Source organism: Danio aesculapii, chromosome 4, assembly GCF_903798145.1.
Source record: "Danio aesculapii chromosome 4, fDanAes4.1, whole genome shotgun sequence".
NCBI lineage: Eukaryota > Metazoa > Chordata > Actinopteri > Cypriniformes > Danionidae > Danio > Danio aesculapii.
This window is the reverse complement of record NC_079438.1, coordinates 24,200,841-24,223,266: the sequence shown is the minus strand read 5'-3', so window position 1 is coordinate 24,223,266 and position 22,426 is coordinate 24,200,841. Positions and strand designations below refer to the sequence as shown.

Below are 22,426 nucleotides of genomic sequence, written 5' to 3'. Positions count from 1 at the left end.
TTCAGACGATCTGGTGTGTACACCTAATGACAAAACAGATTCTCTGAGGAGTTTTCCACTGTCATGTCTTTTTGACCTAGGGGTATGAACCTAGCTTTTTAAAGGTCACACTGGATTGTCTTGCACAGTCATCTTAAAAGGAACTGCATCAAAGACAACCCAGTTGGTACTTTAAACCCACAATCCCCAGCTTCGAAGGCTGGTGCCCTATCCATTAGGCCACTGGGCTGTTTTTACTGCCTGTGAACTGTAATATGCCTCCAGGGAGTTGCTGACACATGTAACAAAAACAACATGAACAAAGAGTAGAGTGGATTGGTCTGACAGAATTTTTTGTGGTACTGCACATTGCTTTTACAGGGCTCGTTGGTCTAGGCGTTGCAGATAGCTGAAAACAATTTTAAATGTCCAACAACCAATACACAACCAGCTGTAACAAGTCTAAGTGTTCTCGAACCAAACACAGCAACTGAAAACAGGTCTAAATGTACTTACTCTGTGTTGCTCTCGGTGCTAACGTGCTTCTCCTGCTAGCTAAACCTAATGTGTTCAAATATATAGTGTTTACCTGGCGTTTGGACACGCCTCCAAGTTAAAAAACACGCGAAAATTGCAGCGGCGGGGGCGCGAAAAACCTCCCGCTCGGCACACAAGCTCTTACAGTAAACAAAGGAAACAGTGGCTAAAGCTTGCTAGTTCTAAACTCAGATAGCTCAAAACAATTTTAAATGTCCAACAACCAATACACAACCAGCTGAAACAAGTCTAAGTGTTCTCGAACCAAACACAGCAACTGAAAACAGGTCTAAATGTACTTACTCGGTGTTGCTCTCGGTGCTAACGTGCTTCTCCTGCTAGCTAAACCTAATGTGTTCAAATATATAGTGTTTACCTGGTGTTTGGACACGCCTCCAAGTTAAAAAATACGCGAAAATTGCAGCGGCGGAGGCGCGAAAAACCTCCCGCTAGGCACACAAGCTCTTACAGTAAACAAAGGAAACAGTGGCTAAAGCTTGCTAGTTCTAAACACAGATAGCTCAAAACAATTTTAAAAGTCCAACAACCAATACACAACCAGCTGAAACAAGTCTAAGTGTTCTCGAACCAAACACAGCAACTGAAAACAGGTCTAAATGTACTTACTCGGTGTTGCTCTCGGTGCTAACGTGCTTCTTAGATTTGTTTATGGATCTTGAACAACCCACCAGCTTTATATGTGAGCACCATTTTTGTCTTTGTACACAGTCTCTTCTCTGTAGGCACCATGCAGGATTCAAAATGGCCTTTCGCGTTAGGTATCTCGTTACCCTTTTAGTCATAACAGGTAATATGCATGGCAATGCAGGAAGGTAATGACATGCAAACACATCTCAAGAAGGTTTTCACAGCTACCGTGTTTCATCCACCAAACATTGCTCCCAAATTGAAGTGAGACCTTCAAAGACAACCCAAATGGGACTTAAACCAACAATCCCAAGCTCCGGAGGCTGATGCCTTATCCAGTAGGCCACTGGGCCATTTTGCCAATCATTTGTCATCGATTTTTTGTATGCCTTCAACAAGATGCCAACGCATGGAAAACTGCACTTTAGGATCTCGATGCCAGTTTGCATTCCGTCAAATAAGATGTGTGCAACTAATGGACAAACATTTTCTTTGTGCAATCATTAACATTCGGGTCTCATTGGTCCTGGGGTATGGTTCTCGCGTATGGTGTGACTGGTCTTGAGTTTCAAATTCCAGACAAGGCCACTCTCATTAACTTGCAATCACAACCTTTCTGCAGCTATTTTCTTGTTTGCATTTTATCATCATCCACCTAACATGAGACCATTAGTTGAAAGCCACGGGGTACTTGAAGTCAAGATCTCCATTACCAAAGCTTAGCAGAACCTTTTAGGTTTGTAACGTGACAGTGAGATTCAAGCAAGTTTGGATGAATCTTATTTGAAGTGTGCAGCTAGTCTGAGAATTCGAAGCTAACTATTGTCCTCAGATCATCACGCCTAAGTTTTGAGAAGACCAGTCGGAATTGTTTCACACAACTTAAATGTAACCCAACAAAGACAACGCAGATGGGACTTGAACCCACAATCCCCAGCTTCAAAGGCTGATGCCTTATCCATTAGGCCACTGGGTAAACACTAGCTTTTGTCATATCTGATGTATGGCTCAGGAAGTTCTTGTAACTCAGAAAACAGTACTTTAGGATCCCTATGCCATATTGCATTCAGACGATCTGGTGTGTACACCTAATGACAAAACAGCTCCTCTGAGGAGTTTTCCATTGTCATGTCTTTTTGACCTAAGGGTATGAACCTAGCTTTTTAAAGGTAACACTGGATTGTCTTGCACAGTCAACTTAAAAGGAATTGCATCAAAGACAACCCAGTTGGTACTTTAAACCCACAATCCCCAGCTTCGAAGGCTGGTGCCTTATCCATTAAGCCACTGGACTGTTTTATACTGCCTGTGAACTGTAATATGCCTCCAGGGAGTTGCTGACACACGGAACAAAAAGAACATGAACAAAGTGTAGAGTGGATCGGTCTCACAGAATTTTTTGTGGCACTGCAGACTGCTTCTACAGGGCTCGTTGGTCTAGGGGTATGATTCTCGCTTCGGGTGCGAGAGGTCCCGGGTTCAAATCCCGGACGAGCCCTATGAATGTCATAGAAAAAGCAGTGGTGCTGTGCTATCTATGGTGTTTCTATGTTAATTGTAGCAGCTTTGACATTAGTTAATGAACATTTAGTGGACTTCTGATCTAAATCAGTCTAACATGTACAATTATACAGACAAAAAAAGGAGCGGCAATGATTCGGTTGTTAGATTTGTTTATGGATCTTGAACAACCCACCAACTTTATATGTAAGCACCATTTTTGTCTTTGTACACAGTTTCTTCTCTGTAGGCACCATGCAGGATTCAAAATGGCCTTTCGCGTTAGGTATCTCGTTACCCTTTTAGTCATAACAGGTAATATGCATGGCAATGCAGGAAGGTAATGACATGCAAACACAACTCAAGAAGGTTTTCACAGCTACCGTGTTTCATCCACCAAACATTGCTCCCAAATTGAAGTGAGACCTTCAAAGACAACCCAGATGGGACTTGAACCAACAATCCCAAGCTCCGGAGGCTGATGCCTTATCCATTAGGCCACTGGGCCATTTCGCCAATCATTTGTCATGGATTTTTTGTATGCCTTCAACAAGATGCCAACGCATGGAAAACTGCACTTTAGGATCTCGATGCCAGTTTGCATTCCGTCAAATAAGATGTGTGCAACTAATGGTCAAACATTTTCTTTGTGCAATCATTAACATTCGGGTCTCATTGGTCCTGGGGTATGGTTCTCGCGTATGGTGTGACTGGTCTTGAGTTTCAAATTCCAGACAAGGCCACTCTCATTAACTTGCAATCACAACCTTTCTGCAGCTATTTTCTTGTTTGCATTTTATCATCATCCACCTAACATGAGACCATTAGTTGAAAGCCACGGGGTACTTGAAGTCAAGATCTCCATTCCCAAAGCTTAGCAGAACCTTTTAGGTTTGTAACGTGACAGTGAGATTCAAGCAAGTTTGGATGAATCTTATTTGAAGTGTGCAGCTAGTCTGAGAATTCGAAGCTAACTATTGTCCTCAGATCATCACGCCTAAGTTTTGAGAAGACCAGTCGGAATTGTTTCACACAACTTAAATGTAACCCAACAAAGACAACCCAGATGGGACTTGAACCAACAATCCCAAGCCCCGGAGGCTGATGCCTTATCCATTAGGCCACTGGGCCATTTCGCCAATCATTTGTCATGGATTTTTTTGTATGCCTTCAACAAGATGCCAACGCATGGAAAACTGCACTTTAGGATCTCGATGCCAGTTTGCATTCTGTCAAATAAGATGTGTGCAACTAATGGACAAACATTTTCTTTGTGCAATCATCCACATTCGGGTCTCATTGGTCCTGGGGTATGGTTCTCGCGTATGGTGTGAGTGGTCTTGAGTTTCAAATTCCAGACAAGGCCACTCTCATTAACTTGCAATCACAACCTTTCTGCAGCTATTTTCTTGTTTGCATTTCATCATCATCCACCTAACATGAGACCATTAGTTGAAAGCCACGGGGTACTTGAAGTCAAGATCTCCATTCCCAAAGCTTAGCAGAACCTTTTAGCTTTGTAACGTGACAGTGAGATTCAAGCAAGATTGGATGAATCTTATTTGAAGTGTGCAGCAAGCCTGAGAACTCGAAGCTAACAATTGTCCTCAGATCATCGCGCCTAAGTTTTGAGAAGACCAGTCGGAATTGTTTCAAACAACTTAAATGTAACCCAACAAAGACAACCCAGATGGGACTTGAACCCACAATCCCCAGCTTCGAAGGCTGATGCCTTATCCATTAGGCCACTAGGTCAACACTAGCCTTTAACATATCTGATGAATGGCTCAGGAAGTTCTTGTAACTCAGAAAACAGTACTTTAGGATCCCTATGCCATATTGCATTCAGACGATCTGGTGTGTACACCTAATGACAAAACAGCTTCTCTGAGGAGTTTTCCACTGTCATGTCTTTTTGACCTAGGGGTATGAACCTAGCTTTTTAAAGGTCACACTGGATTGTCTTGCACAGTCATCTTAAAAGGAACTGCATCAAAGACAACCCAGTTGGTACTTTAAACCCACAATCCCCAGCTTCGAAGGCTGGTGCCCTATCCATTAGGCCACTGGGCTGTTTTTACTGCCTGTGAACTGTAATATGCCTCCAGGGAGTTGCTGACACATGTAACAAAAACAACATGAACAAAGAGTAGAGTGGATTGGTCTGACAGAATTTTTTGTGGTACTGCACATTGCTTTTACAGGGCTCGTTGGTCTAGGCGTTGCAGATAGCTGAAAACAATTTTAAATGTCCAACAACCAATACACAACCAGCTGTAACAAGTCTAAGTGTTCTCGAACCAAACACAGCAACTGAAAACAGGTCTAAATGTACTTACTCTGTGTTGCTCTCGGTGCTAACGTGCTTCTCCTGCTAGCTAAACCTAATGTGTTCAAATATATAGTGTTTACCTGGCGTTTGGACACGCCTCCAAGTTAAAAAACACGCGAAAATTGCAGCAGCGGGGGCGCGAAAAACCTCCCGCTCGGCACACAAGCTCTTACAGTAAACAAAGGAAACAGTGGCTAAAGCTTGCTAGTTCTAAACACAGATAGCTCAAAACAATTTTAAATGTCCAACAACCAATACACAACCAGCTGAAACAAGTCTAAGTGTTCTCGAACCAAACACAGCAACTGAAAACAGGTCTAAATGTACTTACTCGGTGTTGCTCTCGGTGCTAACGTGCTTCTCCTGCTAGCTAAACCTAATGTGTTCAAATATATAGTGTTTACCTGGTGTTTGGACACGCCTCCAAGTTAAAAAACACGCGAAAATTGCAGCGGCGGAGGCGCGAAAAACCTCCCGCTAGGCACACAAGCTCTTACAGTAAACAAAGGAAACAGTGGCTAAAGCTTGCTAGTTCTAAACACAGATAGCTCAAAACAATTTTAAAAGTCCAACAACCAATACACAACCAGCTGAAACAAGTCTAAGTGTTCTCGAACCAAACACAGCAACTGAAAACAGGTCTAAATGTACTTACTCGGTGTTGCTCTCGGTGCTAACGTGCTTCTTAGATTTGTTTATGGATCTTGAACAACCCACCAGCTTTATATGTGAGCACCATTTTTGTCTTTGTACACAGTCTCTTCTCTGTAGGCACCATGCAGGATTCAAAATGGCCTTTCGCGTTAGGTATCTCGTTACCCTTTTAGTCATAACAGGTAATATGCATGGCAATGCAGGAAGGTAATGACATGCAAACACATCTCAAGAAGGTTTTCACAGCTACCGTGTTTCATCCACCAAACATTGCTCCCAAATTGAAGTGAGACCTTCAAAGACAACCCAAATGGGACTTAAACCAACAATCCCAAGCTCCGGAGGCTGATGCCTTATCCAGTAGGCCACTGGGCCATTTTGCCAATCATTTGTCATGGATTTTTTGTATGCCTTCAACAAGATGCCAACGCATGGAAAACTGCACTTTAGGATCTCGATGCCAGTTTGCATTCCGTCAAATAAGATGTGTGCAACTAATGGACAAACATTTTCTTTGTGCAATCATCCACATTCGGGTCTCATTGGTCCTGGGGTATGGTTCTCGCGTATGGTGTGACTGGTCTTGAGTTTCAAATTCCAGACAAGGCCACTCTCATTAACTTGCAATCACAACCTTTCTGCAGCTATTTTCTTGTTTGCATTTCATCATCATCCACCTAACATGAGACCATTAGTTGAAAGCCACGGGGTACTTGAAGTCAAGATCTCCATTCCCAAAGCTTAGCAGAACCTTTTAGCTTTGTAACGTGACAGTGAGATTCAAGCAAGATTGGATGAATCTTATTTGAAGTGTGCAGCAAGCCTGAGAACTCGAAGCTAACAATTGTCCTCAGATCATCGCGCCTAAGTTTTGAGAAGACCAGACGGAATTGTTTCAAACAACTTAAATGTAACCCAACAAAGACAACCCAGATGGGACTTGAACCCACAATCCCCAGCTTCGAAGGCTGATGCCTTATCCATTAGGCCACTGGGTCAACACTAGCTATTGTCATATCTGATGTATGGCTCAGGAAGTTCTTGTAACTCAGAAAACAGTACTTTAGGATCCCTATGCCATATTGCATTCAGACGATCTGGTGTGTACACCTAATGACAAAACAGCTCCTCTGAGGAGTTTTCCATTGTCATGTCTTTTTGACCTAGGGGTATGAACCTAGCTTTTTAAAGGTAACACTGGATTGTCTTGCACAGTCAACTTAAAAGGAACTGCATCAAAGACAACCCAGTTGGTACTTTAAACCCACAATCCCCTGCTTCGAAGGCTGGTGCCTTATCCATTAGGCCACTGGGTTGTTTTATACTGCCTGTGAACTGTAATATGCCTCCAGGGAGTTGCTGACACACGGAACAAAAACAACATGAACAAAGAGTAGTTTGGATCGGTCTCACAGAATTTTTTGTGGCACTGCAGACTGCATCTACAGGGCTCGTTGGTCTAGGGGTATGATTCTCGCTTCGGGTGCGAGAGGTCCCGGGTTCAAATCCCGGACGAGCCCTATGAATGTCATAGAAAAAGCAGCAGTGCTGTGCAATCTATGGTGTTTCTATGTTAATTGTAGCAGATTTTGCTTTGACATTAGTTAATGAACATTTAGTGGACTTCTGATCTAAATCAGTCTAACATGTACACTTATTCAGACAAAAAAAGGAGCGGCAATGATTCGGTTGTTAGATTTGTTTATGGATCTTGAACAACCCACCAGCTTTTAGTCATAATAGGTAATATGAATGGCAATGCAGGAAGTTAATGACATGCAAACACAACTCAAGAAGGTTTTCACAGCTACCGTGTTTCATCCCCCAGACATTGTTCCTAATATGAAGTGAGACCTTCAAATCCAACCCAGATGGGACTTGAACCAACAATCCCAAGCCCCAGAGGCTGATGCCTTATCCCTTAGGCCACTGGGCATTTTCGCCAATCATTTGTCATGGATTTTTTGTATGCCTTCAACAAGATACAGTGGTTTAAAAAATAGGAAATTTACAGAATATAAAATGCATCACTTACAATAAAATAAATAAACATGCAAGTGTATATTCAAAGCAAGACTTAATTAAATATATACATTTGATATATTTATTCAATTTATTAGCTGTACTTTCCTTATAGGCCTCGGTATACATCAAACAAAATCAAAGAATAAATTCAGAGCACCCCAGGAAGTGATCCTATACTGTAGATTGCCATTATGACAGGGCCAGATCTTTGCATAGCATATCTTTGCATAGCAGTGTCGTAGAGAGAGAGGGGAGAGGGCTTATTGCTCCCAAACAAAGAATTGCACACAAGTTTCTCTTTGAATTCTCTGTAACCATGCCCTAGCAAAAAAAAAAAAAAAAAAAAAAAATTAGCTCCTTGGCAACAAACTCCATTGATTTCCATTCAGACTTCAAAAGACATATCTTTGGATTAGAGTGTAATAGAAACATGAAAGTTTCAATCCTCCGCTCATTTGCCCGGCCTCTAGAATAAGTAAGATTTAGGTTTAAGAGAATGTGGAGCATGATCAGAGATGACAATAGCAGAATATACAGAAGTATAACTTATAAAAGAAGTATAGAAGTATAGTATAAAGGGTAAGAGAGCTTTATTTAAGAAAAATAATCAATGTGTGAATGAGATTGATGAACAGTGGAAAAAAAGAAAAATCTTTTCATGATGGGTTAAGAAAGTGCCATGGGTCAACGCATCCAACCTGATCCATGAAAGATGACACTGCCTTGACTCAACCTGATCTCATCAATCTGCGTACAAATAACACGACTTTACACTTTCCATTTGCGTGCAATGCTTACGCCAAAATCCATTTTTGCGTGCATATGATACGCCAATTCTCCCCATTCGCTTCTGTTGAGAACAGATGCGTACAAATACCACGCACCAACTCTACGGCGATGATGTCATGAACAAGACGCTCGGTTCCAACGCACAGTTCACCTGATGAGGGTCCATATTGCAGCAAGTAAGTATTTTTTCTCCTTTTTGTAAAGAAATCACGGCGTTAACCGTATTATTTTGATAGATTTAATGTTTCTGCATCACGTCACATGGAGTCGTGTGTTAGAAACGGCAGATTGTGCGTTCAAAGTTGTATTCAAGTGGTCGTTCGGTTAGCACAGCTGGTAGCCTAGCATTCACAGCCTGTTGCCATTGGTGATACAAAATGTATCTGTTTTTATCATGTTGTGACATAATTGGACGTTTTTAAACATCAGAGATGACGGCAGATCAACAAATTAAATTATAGTTGTGCATTTTGAACTTTAATATGACTCTGACACAAAGTTTCCGGTTGTTATTATATACATACATACATACATACATACATACATACATACATACATAAACGTTATAAATTGTAATCAACGCTTGCGTAAGTCGGTTGGTCGATGTAAGTCGCTTTAAACATGTAACGTTAACCTTAATAATATTTTTTGGCAAAAGGATTCGTTTTGTTTGCTGAACGGGATTCAATGATCCGAGTCAGTAAAATGATCTGAGTCTTAGCTAACCTCTATCTAAAGTGGTTACTTCGAGCATTAAAGTGGACTAATAAGTGCAAATAATAATAAGTGCAAATGGGCTTTATTCTCAAATTGTTGTCTTAATGTTATTAGCTATACCTGACGTCAGATCGGTGTTAGAGAACATAAAAGCCGATCTGAGATCTGCTATAATAGAAACGTTAGACACCTTAATGTAATGTAATTCATGCAGGCATCACTAGTTGCGTGCAGATCGGTGCAGATGCATGGTTGTGTCCGTGAATATATATATTTAGAGAAAAGCATAACACGTAAAATCTAAATTAAATTTAAATAATTTATCAAGCGTTTTAAAATGCCACGTTAGATCTTTTTTTTTTAAATCACTTACGTTAGTTTAAAAGAAACAAAGAACTAAATTGAATCCATAAAATAATACAAAAAATAGATATGATAAAATAATTGACACAAAATTGATTTAATAAGGTAAAACAAATGAATAAACAAGTATTAAAATAATAAATGAACTGTATTAAAATAAAATTATATAAAATGTATAAAAAAGCAACTAAATAAGTTTTAAATTAATTTATTATTTATTTATTATTTTTATAAAAAGTAAATGAATAAATACAGTGCTACAATTAGCAGGGTGGAAAAATGTGTAACCATCAAAAATACATCTTTTTCCAATTAATATCTTGGAGACATTTTTGTTGTTAATTTATGACATTTATTTTTTTTTTCATTTATTTATTAGTTTGTGTTGTCTAAAAGACAGAAAAACACCGGATTAGGCTATTTCTGCTATATTTTAATTTTATATACAATAATTAAGCATGATTTAGTCTAAAGTCAGTGTCCCCAGCAGAAAGACATTTGCTACATTAAAATGAGGATTTACCAATACAGTTTGCCAAAAAAGATTCTTTAGCAATGAATGAAATCTTCTGTTAAATGACGTAACTGTAGCCTTGTTAACATTAATGAAGTAAAATGACTAATGTTAAGTCACATATCTGATGTGCTCCAAGCTTTGCTTTGAATTGTGATAATCAACTCAAGTTTGAGTTGCAGTCTGATATCAGATCTAACTGACATACATTTATTTTTATAGGACAATGTTAGGAGGAAATAAGCACAAACTAGAAGCTGCTCTTCTGTTGACAGATTTATTTGTTGAAGAGGCAAGTTTCATTCGTTATAAACAGATGTGTAATCATTTAACTCCTGTTAGTTAATGCCTAGCTTTCTCCCATCTGTTTCATTACATGCTAAGTCCCAAAAAAAATCAGATAAACCTGAATTAATAATTGTGCTCTTGGTACTCAGTAGTCTTAATGCAAATAGGTCATATAAATTACATTGTAATGACAAATACATATAGGTTTGATATTTTTCATGTTGCAAGGTTGATAAATTATTCATTTATTTTTGTATATCTGGCAAGCAGTTTCAAACAATTGTCCTAATGTGGCTTATTATTTTCCCAACAGTTTGTTCTCCATGGGCTTGTTCCTCCCTAACTGCACTATGTACTGTGAAGCAATGAAATATTTTCAATATTTGCATTTTAACTTAAAGCCCAAAATGCATCACACTGCTACTGTACCCCATGTAGATAATGAAGGGTGCCTCAGCTATATATATATATATATATATATATATATATATATATATATATATATATATATATATATACACAGTCAGAAATATTAGCCCCCCTTTGTTTTTTTCTTTTTTAAATATTTCCCAAATGATGCAATATATATGTATATATGTATGTTGGATCATTTGGGAAATATTTAAAAAAGAAAAAAAACAAAGGGGGGCTAATAATTCTGTGTGTGTGTGTGTGTGTGTATATATATATATATATATATATATATATATATATATATATATATATATATATATATATATATATATATACACACACATATATATATATATATATATATATATATATATATATATATATATATATATAATTGTTTTTGTTTTTTTTTTTTAATCTTGGAATAATTTTTAAATGAGTATTTTATTAACTTTTCGTATTGCTGTTTTGCAGACAGTAAAGAATGCCTTGGCTGCAGAGTTGATGTAGGACCATTTGTACTGCAGCAATGACACAGTAAAACAGTGGGCTATTGATGTCAAGCAGTAGGCAAGTATTCAATTCAATTCAATTCACCTTTATTTGTATAGCGCTTATACAATGTAGATTGTGTCAAAGCAGCTTCACATAAAAGGTCACAGTAAATAGGAACAGTGTAGTTCAGTTTGTAGTGTTCAAGTTCAGTTCAGTTTAGCTCAGTTCAGTGTGGTTTAATAATCACTACTGAGAGTCCAAACACTGAAGAGCAAATCCAACGATGCGCAGCTCTACAGATCCTGAACCATGCAAGCCAGTGGCGACAGCGGAGAGGGAAAAAAAACTTTACTAAAGGCGGAAGTGAAGAAAAAAAACCTTGAGAGAAACCAGACTCAGTTGGGCACAACCATTTTAATTTCTCCGCTGGCCAAACGTCTTGTGCAGAGCTGCAGTCTCAGTGGCGGAGGCTGGAAGCTGGCCTCAGCGAAGACTCGTCTGTCTCTGGAGCGTCATAGGAATCAGTCTCATGTTCTCCACTCCTCCATGACCATCGCAGTAGTTGTTCAGGATTCGGCCAGGTCCAGGATATGGAAACCTTGGGATCATCTCGTCGTTGGTCTTGGATCGAATCAGTGACTCTGCATAGTCTGGGGGCCTCGGGAAGAGTATCCCCAGGTGGAAATGGAGAATAAAGAAAATAATTAGCGTAGCTGATGTTCACAGTGTATATCAGCAAGATGCATAACCTGTGTGGAAGCCCCCTAAGTGGTGCACTAAGTGTATGCTTTACTGAACAGATAGGTCTTTAATCTAGTTTTGAATTGGGAGAGTGTGTCTGAGCCTCGGACGTTATCAGGAAGGCTATTCCAGAGTTTAGGAGCTATAAATGAGAAGGCTCGACCTCCTTTACTCGACTTTGCTATTCTAGGTACTACCAGAAGCCCTGAGTTTTGAGATCTTAAAGAGCGAGTTGGATTGTAGCGAGACAGAAGATTGGTTAGATAAACAGGAGCTAGATTATTTAAAGCTTTATATGTAAGAAGCAATATTTTAAATTCAATACGAAACTTAACAGGCAGCCAGTGTAAGGAGGATAAAATTGGGGTGATGTGATCAAATTTTCTAGACCTGGTAAGAACTCTAGCAGCTGCATTTTGTACTAATTGAAGTTTGTTAATAGAGGATGCTGGGCAGCCAGCAAACAGTGCATTACAGTAGTCCAGCCTAGAAGTCATAAAAGCATGGACTAGCTTTTCTGCATCTGAGATGGATAGAATACTTCGTAACTTAGCGATATTTCTCAGATGAAAGAAAGCAGTTTTTGTGATATGGGATATATGATTTTTAAAAGTTAAATTGCTGTCTAATATGACACCCAGATCTTTTATAGTAGAGCTAACGCTAACTTTGTATCCCTCTAATTGTAGGTCAAGTTGTGAGATCAGTTGTGTACAGGATTTAGGCCCAATAAGTAATAATTCTGTTTTGTCTGAGTTTAAGAGAAGATAATTGTTGGTCATCCAGTCTTTAACATCTTTAATACACTCAGTTAGCTTGGACAGTTTAGACAGTTTAGAGTTGAAATATATAATTGAGTATTATCTGCATAGCAGTGAAAGCTGATCCCATGTCTTCTAATAATGTCTCCCAGGGGTAGCATGTATATTGTAAACAGCAAAGGGCCTAAAACTGATCCTTGAGGCACCCCGTATTTTACTGGGCTGATTTGTGAAGGCTGTCCATTAATATTCACAAACTGGTAACGGTCAGCTAAGTATGACTTAAACCATTGAAGGGCCTGTCCCTGGACACCTGTAGACTTTAAGCGATTAATGAGGATACCATGGTCAATGGTGTCAAATGCCGCACTAAGATCAAGTAAAACTAATAGCGAGATGCACCCTTGGTCAGCAGCTAAGAGTAAATCGTTGGTTATTTTCACTAATGCAATTTCTGTACTGTGATGAGCTCTGAAACCTGACTAAAACACTTCAAAAACATTGTTCGTCTGCAGAAAGGAGCATAATTGAGCTGAGACAACTTTTTCTAGTATTTTAGATATAAATGGAAGATTTGAAATAGGCCTATAATTAGCTAAGTTGCTGGGGTCCAGTTGTGGTTTCTTAATAATAGGTTTAATAACAGCTAACTTGTAAGGATTTGGAACATGGCCTAAAGATAAAGAAGAGTTGATAACGTTAAGAAGAGGTTCTCCTATAACAGGTAGCAATTCTTTCAGTAATTTTGTTGGAAATGGGTCCAATATACACGCAGCTGGTTTAGAGCTATTTATAATTTTGTCTAGCTCTTCCTGTTCTATGTTCTTCCTGTAACCCAGAACAAACTTCCACTTACAAGCGAGTGAATCCCAAGGACATCACTGAAGTGAAGTCACCAACCAATCAGGAACGCCGTGTTTTGTCGAGGTTAGTCGGCGAAGGAAACTCAAACAAATGTTGTCTCTTGCTGATCTGGTGCAAATTGACCTTAAGCAGTTAAAGAGAAGCCAAATCTCTGCTTTTGTGGTTTCTCAGGTGTGATTCTAAGATCTAGTAATAAGAGCTAAAACTAATTTGGGACTGTTGTCAACTTATTTTGCACAAGCACCAGAATTGAGAACCACTGCTCTGCTCTGTCAATTAATTTCTTTGAAACAATAAGCATCCTTGGTTGCATAGGAGTACATTGCAACAGCCAGTTGATAAAAAAGGGTTGGAGCTTCCTGAGCATTTATTTCATTATTACACATTCAGTCTGAGACATCTTGTGCACTAGTCCATCCCTCCTGAGAGAGCTCCATCTTGGTTTATAGTTGAACAAGCCATCCTACCTCCCCTTCCACCACTACAATGTCTATGCATCCATCTATTTATTCATTTTGTTTTGTAAATGTGTTATTTTAGAGGCTGATCTCAAAAATATAATAATTTTTACTGACAGAATTTAAGGTGCAGGCTAGAACTGTTTCTGCCATTTGCAGACAACGTCTTTTTGGCATCATAGGACATGGACCTTCATCAGGCAGTGGGACGGTTTGCTGCTGATTGTGACATGGCAGGGAAAGAAACAGCACCTCTAGGTCAGAAACCATGGTGCTTGACTGAAAAAAGGTGGTCATCTCCAGTTTGGAAGAGAGTCCTTACCCCAAATGGAGTTCAAGTATCTGCATTTTTTTCATGAGCAATGGAATGTGAGATTTAGAGATGGATCAGTGCAGCGGCAGCGCTAATGCAGTTGATGTGATTGTCTGTTGTGGTGAAGGAGCTGAGACGAAAGGCAATGTTCTCAATTTACCGCATAATCTAGGTTCCTACTCTCACCTATGGTCATGACTGAAAGGAAAATATCTCAAAGTGTTATGACCCGCTTGTTTAAGTTGCAACATAAAAGAGAGATGAGCCAACAAAATAGCCTGAATGCAAATTATTTATTATAAAAATGTAACTCATAGAAAAATCAATCAAAGCAACCAACAAATGTCTAGGGATAATAATGAAGATAAAAAACTTAGGATATAATCACAACAACACTTTAACTACATAATACAAGTAATGCAAAACAAACCATAAGGTTAAAGAGTCAATGAGATGGCAGGTCTTGACATGAGGACTCCTGAGTAGCCACAGCGTCCTGGGGTAGCTAGCACAACAACTTTTATATACCCATTGATGAGTAATGCAGGCATCCAATCAGGATTTACCACATACTCCAATCTGGAGTCTTAGGATCATCACAGTGTATTTATATTGTAAAACTTAATACCCGTCGCTCTGCCTAAATCATAAAATATTTATCAAGTTTGTATTCTACTCAAAAAGGTAAATGTAGTAAACTAGAAAGAATCTTAAACCTAAAAATGAAGAAACTTAACTAATAAAACACTAATAAAAGATGCAACACAGGACAATTGAATGAGCTTTCTAAACTTGAGGCCCTGGTATACTGCAAACTAACCGTCCTGGAGCTCCACCTTTAATGTGTGGTGCCTTCACAATGATTTGTTTCTCATTCAGGAGTAAGACAGACAACATCATCCAAAACAACACTAGCCACATGAATACACTGGAGAGTAGAGTACAGATGTATCCGCACCTGTACAATCACCTGCAAAGAGATTTTAAGCCACAGAGGTTCTCTTTGCCAGATGTTTATGAAACTGTTCTTCTCTCAGCTGCCATCATTGTGTTTACGGTAAACGCGAGAAGCGCAACACATTTACAACCCCACCTACTGCAGTGTAGAAGTGTTGGAAAACAGTATACCGTCACTCAGCCTTTTCAAACATTATTCAGACATAAAACATTTTTTGCACTTAAGAAAATGTTTTGCTGCATTCATGTCATGTGTGCAACTTTTTGTCCTTGTGTTTCTTAAGCTGCGCCGAATGAGTGAAACTGTAGACACTGATCAGATCTGTACGGTTTCACTCCAGTGTGAATCCTCTTCTGTTTTCAGATGTGTTAACTGATTAAACCTCTTTTTACAGTTTAAACCGTCTGGTGGTTTTAATTTTGAAGCTGTAATAAAAGTCTTCTCACACTCAAGCACGTATACTCTTTCACACCAGCGTGGATCTTCATGTGTTCATTAAGGTTTGCTGATCGGTTGAAACTCTTCCCACACTGAGTTCATGTGAATAGTTTCTCTCCAGTGTGGATCTTCATGTGTTTATTAAAGGTCTGAGGAGTTGCTGAAACTCATCCCACACAGAAGCTGCAGTCACACTGGAGTTTGTGTAGGAATGTCCTATAATGGGATTGCAGTTCTTATGAGTACCCACTAGATGGCGGACCTCTCATTTCACAGACATTTACCACTATCGATTTAAAAGCATGCACATGGCACAAATCACATGTGAGGCATGGTGAGACTGCAAGTTATCTACCCTGTGTGCGTTCATGCCAAGAAAGTGAGTTTATTTACTGATTTCCACCAAAAATATGTACAATACTTATATTAATACTGTTGTGATAATATATGTAATGTTATATTAATCCTTTAATGCATATATTTGCATAATCTGATGTTATATGTCAATCTGTGTTGGGAAGCTAATATACTAGTTCAAACTATTTATGCTACAGCATATTTCTTTGTTGAATTTACGTATACATTTTGATTGATGGTGTAAAGTCATCCTTATATACTACAGTTTGACAGGGAATTTATTAATATATTTGGAGATTGTTTTCTGTTGTAATCAGAATGAAAACGATTGTTGTTAAGTGATAAACCTGTAATATTTTTTTGATATTAAATTTGCCCATTTTATGTTTCAGACCCCACATACACTCACACCCCATTTGTACCTATAAAAACAACAGGTGACCTGTACTAATATTGGCACTCATTAAAGATTTTGTTGGATGAAATTCTCTGAGCCCTTTACTCTCTTACCGGAGTCTCCAGTTTTTAAGGACTATCAGAACAATCCAGATGTTCCACCTCTACAGTTTGAGCATGCAAAATTCTGTTGTATGGCTCTGCAAAAAGGGGCGGGATTAAACAAATGATTAGACATTTTAAAAAGTGAGCGTTTGGCCATTTTAAAATTCTATCCAGTGAGGTCATATTTTGATCTTTGTTTGGCCTTACAGTCAAGTGATACGATTTTGCACGTCAGAGTTTACCAAGCTTGAACTTTGCAACGCAGTGAACTGTGAAACTTGACGCACTTCCTGGAAAGGAAGTCTATAGGGAGAAAAGTCCAGTGTGACCGCGGCTTAAGTGCAAGTGAATGGTTTCTCGTCAGTGTGGCTCATCCTGTGTAGATTAAGGGATGATGATCGGCTGAAACTTTTCCCACATTGAGAGCATGTGAATGGTTTCTCTCCAGTGTGGATCCTCGTGTGTTTATTAAGGTGTGATGAGGAGTTAAAACTCTTCCCACACCGGGTGCAAGTGAATGGTTTCTCTCCAGTGTGGATCCTCATGTGTTGATTAAGGGATGATGATTGGCTGAAACTCTTCCCACACTGAGTGCATGTAAATGGTTTCTCTCCAGTATGGACCCTCATGTGTTTATTAAGGTGTGATAAGCAGTTAAAACTCTTTCCACACTGAGTGCATGTGAATGGTTTCTCTCCAGTGTGGATCCTCATGTGTTGATTAAGGAGTGATGAGCAGCTGAAACTCTTCCTACACTGAGTGCATGTGAATGGTTTTTCTCCAGTGTGGATCCTCATGTGTTTATTAAGAGATGATGAGCAGCTGAAACTCTTCCCACACTGAGTGCAAGTGAATGGTTTCTCTCCAGTGTGGATCATCACGTGTTGATTAAGGTGTGATGATTGGCTGAAACTCTTCCCACACTGAGTGCATATGAATGGTTTCTCTCCAGTGTGGATCCTTATGTGTAGATTAAGGGATGATGATAGACTAAAACTTTTCCCACATTGAGTGCATGTGAATGGTTTGTCACCAGTGTGGCTCATCACGTGTAGATTAAGGGATGATGATTGGCTGAAACTCTTCCCACATTGAGTGCATGTGAATGGTTTCTCTCCAGTGTGGATCCTCATGTGTAGATTAAGGTGTGATGAGCAGTTAAAATTCTTTCCACACTGAGTGCATGTAAATGGTTTGTCTCCAGTGTGGATCTTCATGTGCTGATTAAGGGATGATGATTGGCTAAAATTCTTTCCACACCGAGTGCATGTGAATGGTTTCTCTCCAGTGTGGATCCTCATGTGTAGATTAAGGTGTGATGAGCAGTTAAAACTCTTCCCACATAGAATGCATGTGAATGGTTTCTCTCCAGTGTGGATCCTCGTGTGTCGATTGAGGTGTGATGATTGGCTGAAACTCTTCCCACACTGAGTGCAAGTGAATGGTTTCTCTCCAGTGTGGTTCATCATGTGAATCTTAAGTTTGCTTTTGCTTGCCAACGTCTTTCCACACTGAGTGCAGGTGCAACGATTCTTATCTCTCCTTTTCAAAATACCATCAGTCTGTAAATTAGTTTTTTCCTCAATTTTGACATGAAGCTCCTCCTCTTTACTCCCCTGATGCTCTTCAATTAGGTCTGAAATAAATAAATAAAACATTAGTTTTCATTAAGTCTTAAAATGTCTTATTAAAAGCTGAAAAGTGAAAAGACACTGGAAACATTGGCTACACACACTGTAATTTTGATGCACATTAAATGTAAAATAAATCCGATCATATTATGTTTGGTCCATTAACATGTACACATTAAAGCAGATTCAATTCAATTCATCTTTATTTATCTAGTGCTTTTACAATGTAACTGTGTCAAAGCCGCTTAACATAGAAGTTATAGCAAACTGAAACTGTGTCAGTCCAGTTTTCAGAGTTTCTCATAAAAGTAATTTTGGTCATATTGATCAGACACAGATTTGAAAGCTGTAAATGGCCTATTTTTATTCATATATATTCATAATTACAACAAAAAAAATTCTAACATTTGTAAAGCAGACAGGTAATACTTGTTCATTCTGTGCCTGACTGGTAAACGCATCAGAAATAAAGTTCTGGGGTAACAGCTGAACAAACAGCTGAATATTTGCCTCGCAGACTTGAGACATACCTGTACAGCATCTGCATAAAGGCTGAAATGTGCACCTTTCCCCTTGTGTGCTGTTGGGTCATTTTCATCCATTCTGGGGTGATTTTAATGCTTAATTTGGCCAAAACTTTCTCTGTTTCACCAAACGGACTGATATTTGGGGACATCTTATTTTAACATATTCTGGGAAAATGTTTTGAAAACAAAAACAAAACTTAACACTCTGGGCAAATTTACTGCCTTTTTGTTATATTCATGTCCATTTTTTCTCCGTCAACATTGTTTAATTGGTCTCCACCCATGGGACGGCAAAAAGGAAATGGGTGAGAGTATAAAGAAAGAGGAGGAGAGTTAAAGAGAGGAAAGCATTATGTGGTGTGCGGAAGAAAGAAAAGTTGACTAAACTGTTGCAGTGCGGGGAAATGAGTAGAGAAACCAGGTCGAGACGAGCAGTGTAAGCTTAACGACTGGCTGTGAGAAACAAAAAGCAAAAGTACATATTAAAGCAACAGAGCAAAGACCGCTGTCTTGTTACTGAAGTGCTCGTGACGTCTGTGAACGAGTGTGTCACCAAAGACTTCAGTGCAGTGTGTCCTGAACAAAATCAACTCACAGATTTATCTCACTGACTTGGTTTCAGCTGCCAACTCACCGGCTGGGTTCATTTGCATTTTTCCTTTTACTTTCATTTGAGTTAAGTGCTGAGGGTTTTGTGTTTCATTGTGATTATTGTTATATTGTTTGTTTTGTTGTTGATACTGCTGTTTGTGTGTGAAAAGTACAACGTCAAAAGACAGTCACCCCTTGAGTGAAAATTGGTCTATGCGAGAAGGCGTGAACTATCATTACTAATTGCAGTGATTCACACCTGAGAAGACAAAGACCTGCATGATGAGCCATCAGACAGGTATGTGACTCAAGGCTGATTTATACTTCTGCGTCAAGCCACGGCGTAGCCTACGTGTGGACGCATTGCGCCTCGCTGTGGCCGTCGGCGTCGCCGATATATTTTCTTTTGAGAAACTTTGAAAGTATTTTGGAGCAGTAAACATGTCAGGCTGAATAATACAAATGAATCCTTGACTTCCGCTGTCTTTTTTAGTTTCAAAAATACAGATTTATTTACGATTTAAAACGGCATCTTTGGATATCTTTTCTGCTGGAGATACTGTTGTTCTAAAAAAACTTAAAAATGTAAAAAAATAAATAAATAAAAATTTACATATACAGTAGGAACGGTACAGCAGAAAATATTGGCGGTTTTAAAACCTTGAAAGTTTTATTAGATGGATTGTTAGTGATTGTATGGGTTTTGGCCAGACTGGGTAGCAAAACATGAACAAAGGAAAATGAAGACTTGTTTAAAAAAAGATTTAAGACCTACAACACAATATTTCAGTAAATTTAAGACTTTTTAAGGCCTAAAATTTGGATTTTGGAATTTACAACATTTTAAGACCCCGCAGAAACCCTGTTTAAACACAATAGCCCTGGTAATTAGTTAGTATAATAATGATGTACTTCTGACTCAGATACTATCTGTGAGAACTAATAACAACTACTAGAAACAAGTTTAAACCCATAAAGAATTTGATGAAAAAAAGAAATTGTGATCAACGTGACATATGCAAATGGAAAGTACTAAGCCAACACTATCTCAGTAATAGCAGATGTCTTCTATGAGAATACTGTAGGTCAAATATCCTCAGCTTAGTTAAAAAAAATTTTATTTATTGGTTTTATTTATTTTATATAGCGCCAGTGCTCAAGGACGCTTTACAAACAGTAGGAGAACAAGAAAGCAATAACCTTAAAAAGGTAGAGAAAATGGGAGACTAATAATACATAAAAAAAAAGAAAAAAGACATGAGAACAAGTAACAAGAAAGAAACTCATTCCTGTCTTTCAATGAGTGCTTATGTGCATTTATGAGAACTAGGCAGCACACTCAGGGCTGCAAGACATATTTACTTTAATATTCTTATTATTAAAATATATCTGAATGTGGATTTTATAACTGAGACTTCTGAGGGGGTGAGTGTGATAGGTGAGAATGAAAACTAACCTGTTTGTTCCTGCAGATCTTCCTGTTTGACTGTGAACGTTTCTTCAATCTTCACATCTTCACTCTCCTCTTTAATAAACGCCATCTTTATAACAGTGTGGACATCAGTCGCTTCAGCAGGAGTTTTTCTCTGTGTTTGGACACTTTATCCTGTTTAAAATGAACAAAACAATAAAAATGTTCTGTTTAAATGAATAAAACAATGAACAGAAACAAAATAACTTCTCTTCAACATTTTCTTTATATGAGAATAATTAACAAAAAGAAATCAGGTAAAAGGTTTCATTAAAACACGTATTACACACATTTCTGTAACTTATTCAAACAATAGCCCTCATTACGGTGAGTAAAATAATTCTACGTTGTATAAATGGTTTAAATAATATTTCCAACAGCAGGAACACATTTTAGCGTCGGATGAAAAACCTTAAACTTTAATTAAATCGGTTTATATCAATAAACGTTTTAAAACACAAACCTTTCTCCAGTTGAATCACAGCGCTGAAATGGCGCCGCCTGATGACGTCACACACCGCGCCAAAATAAAAGTCTTTTTTGTTTAGCTTTTTTGCCACTTACTGTTGCAGTCATGACTTATTGATACATTTCTCCCATGTTTTTCACTTTACACTGTGTCTGCGCTCTCTCTCTCTCTCTCTCTCTCTCTCTCTCTACAAAGACACACCACTATTTAAAATTGATCAAAACCTTTAATCTAAACGTTTTAAGACAATTTTGAGAAACTTTTCAATCTTGTTCATGACTTGCATGGCTACATCTCATTACTTCCTATTAATATCTGAGTTCAAATCTCATCCTCTTTATTATGACCTATTCTTTTCTATTTCTACAACTTCATAGGCCTAAATAGGGTTTCTTTTTTTCATATGAATCTTATTATCTATGTTCCACGTTTCCTGCCATTCTTTAGCAATATTCATTTATTTTATTTTCGGCTTAGTCCTTTTATTAATACGGGGTCGGCACAGCGGAATGAACCGACAACTTATCTAGCACATTTGCGTTCTGAAGATGAGCATGACGATCGTGCTAGTCACTGCACCACCGTGTCCCCTTATATATATATCTATCTATATATATATATATATATATATATATATATATATATATATATATATATATATATACAGGGGTGTAGTGGACATTTTAAAAGTGGGGGGGACAGCTGTATGAAATCCAAAGGTTTACATTTTTAATCACCTGTTTCTAAATGGTCAGTCTCTAAAAGTGCGGGGGACGTATCCCCCCGGTTGCTACGCCCCATATATATATCCCAGACAGCACACATACGTTGGGCCGACGTCGGCCAAAGATCAAATCGTCGGCCCCTTTAATTCTAACATCTATTATAAATGGTCGGCCAAACATACGCATGATAATTTGGTCGTGTGTTTGACGTCCCACAAGATAATCAGATAATCAGTCCTATATGGACATAATGCGAAATAACATTCTGATGTTTTGCAATAATTATTAGAGTTCACATATCAAAATCTCTGGATGCCAAATGTAGAAAGGAAAAGCTATAAATTAATACATTTATAGTAGGAAGGC

The 22,426-nt window shown here is 38.5% G+C and overlaps 1 protein-coding gene and 4 non-coding genes across 5 annotated transcripts; 2 read left to right on the top strand and 3 right to left on the bottom strand.

The window, feature by feature from the left end:
• Positions 1-2,590: 2,590 nt before the first annotated feature.
• trnap-cgg (transfer RNA proline (anticodon CGG)) lies at positions 2,591-2,662 on the top strand. Its single transcript has one exon. It is a non-coding gene; the product is annotated as a tRNA-Pro (tRNA).
• A 1,684-nt stretch (positions 2,663-4,346) lies between these two features.
• On the bottom strand, positions 4,347-4,419 carry trnar-ucg (transfer RNA arginine (anticodon UCG)). Its single transcript has one exon. It is a non-coding gene; the product is annotated as a tRNA-Arg (tRNA).
• A 2,156-nt stretch (positions 4,420-6,575) lies between these two features.
• trnar-ucg (transfer RNA arginine (anticodon UCG)) lies at positions 6,576-6,648 on the bottom strand. Its single transcript has one exon. It is a non-coding gene; the product is annotated as a tRNA-Arg (tRNA).
• Positions 6,649-7,098: 450 nt separating this feature from the next.
• On the top strand, positions 7,099-7,170 carry trnap-cgg (transfer RNA proline (anticodon CGG)). The gene has a single exon. It is a non-coding gene; the product is annotated as a tRNA-Pro (tRNA).
• Positions 7,171-17,140: 9,970 nt separating this feature from the next.
• Positions 17,141-20,992, bottom strand: LOC130222362 (gastrula zinc finger protein XlCGF8.2DB-like; the record flags this gene model as incomplete). The annotated part of the gene is made up of 3 exons (XM_056454947.1): positions 20,852-20,992; positions 17,700-18,282; positions 17,141-17,531 (listed from the first exon to the last, which is right to left on the bottom strand). Coding segments are annotated over exons 1-3 (1,059 nt in total), but the record flags the coding sequence as incomplete, so codon positions are not given.
• Positions 20,993-22,426: the final 1,434 nt, after the last annotated feature.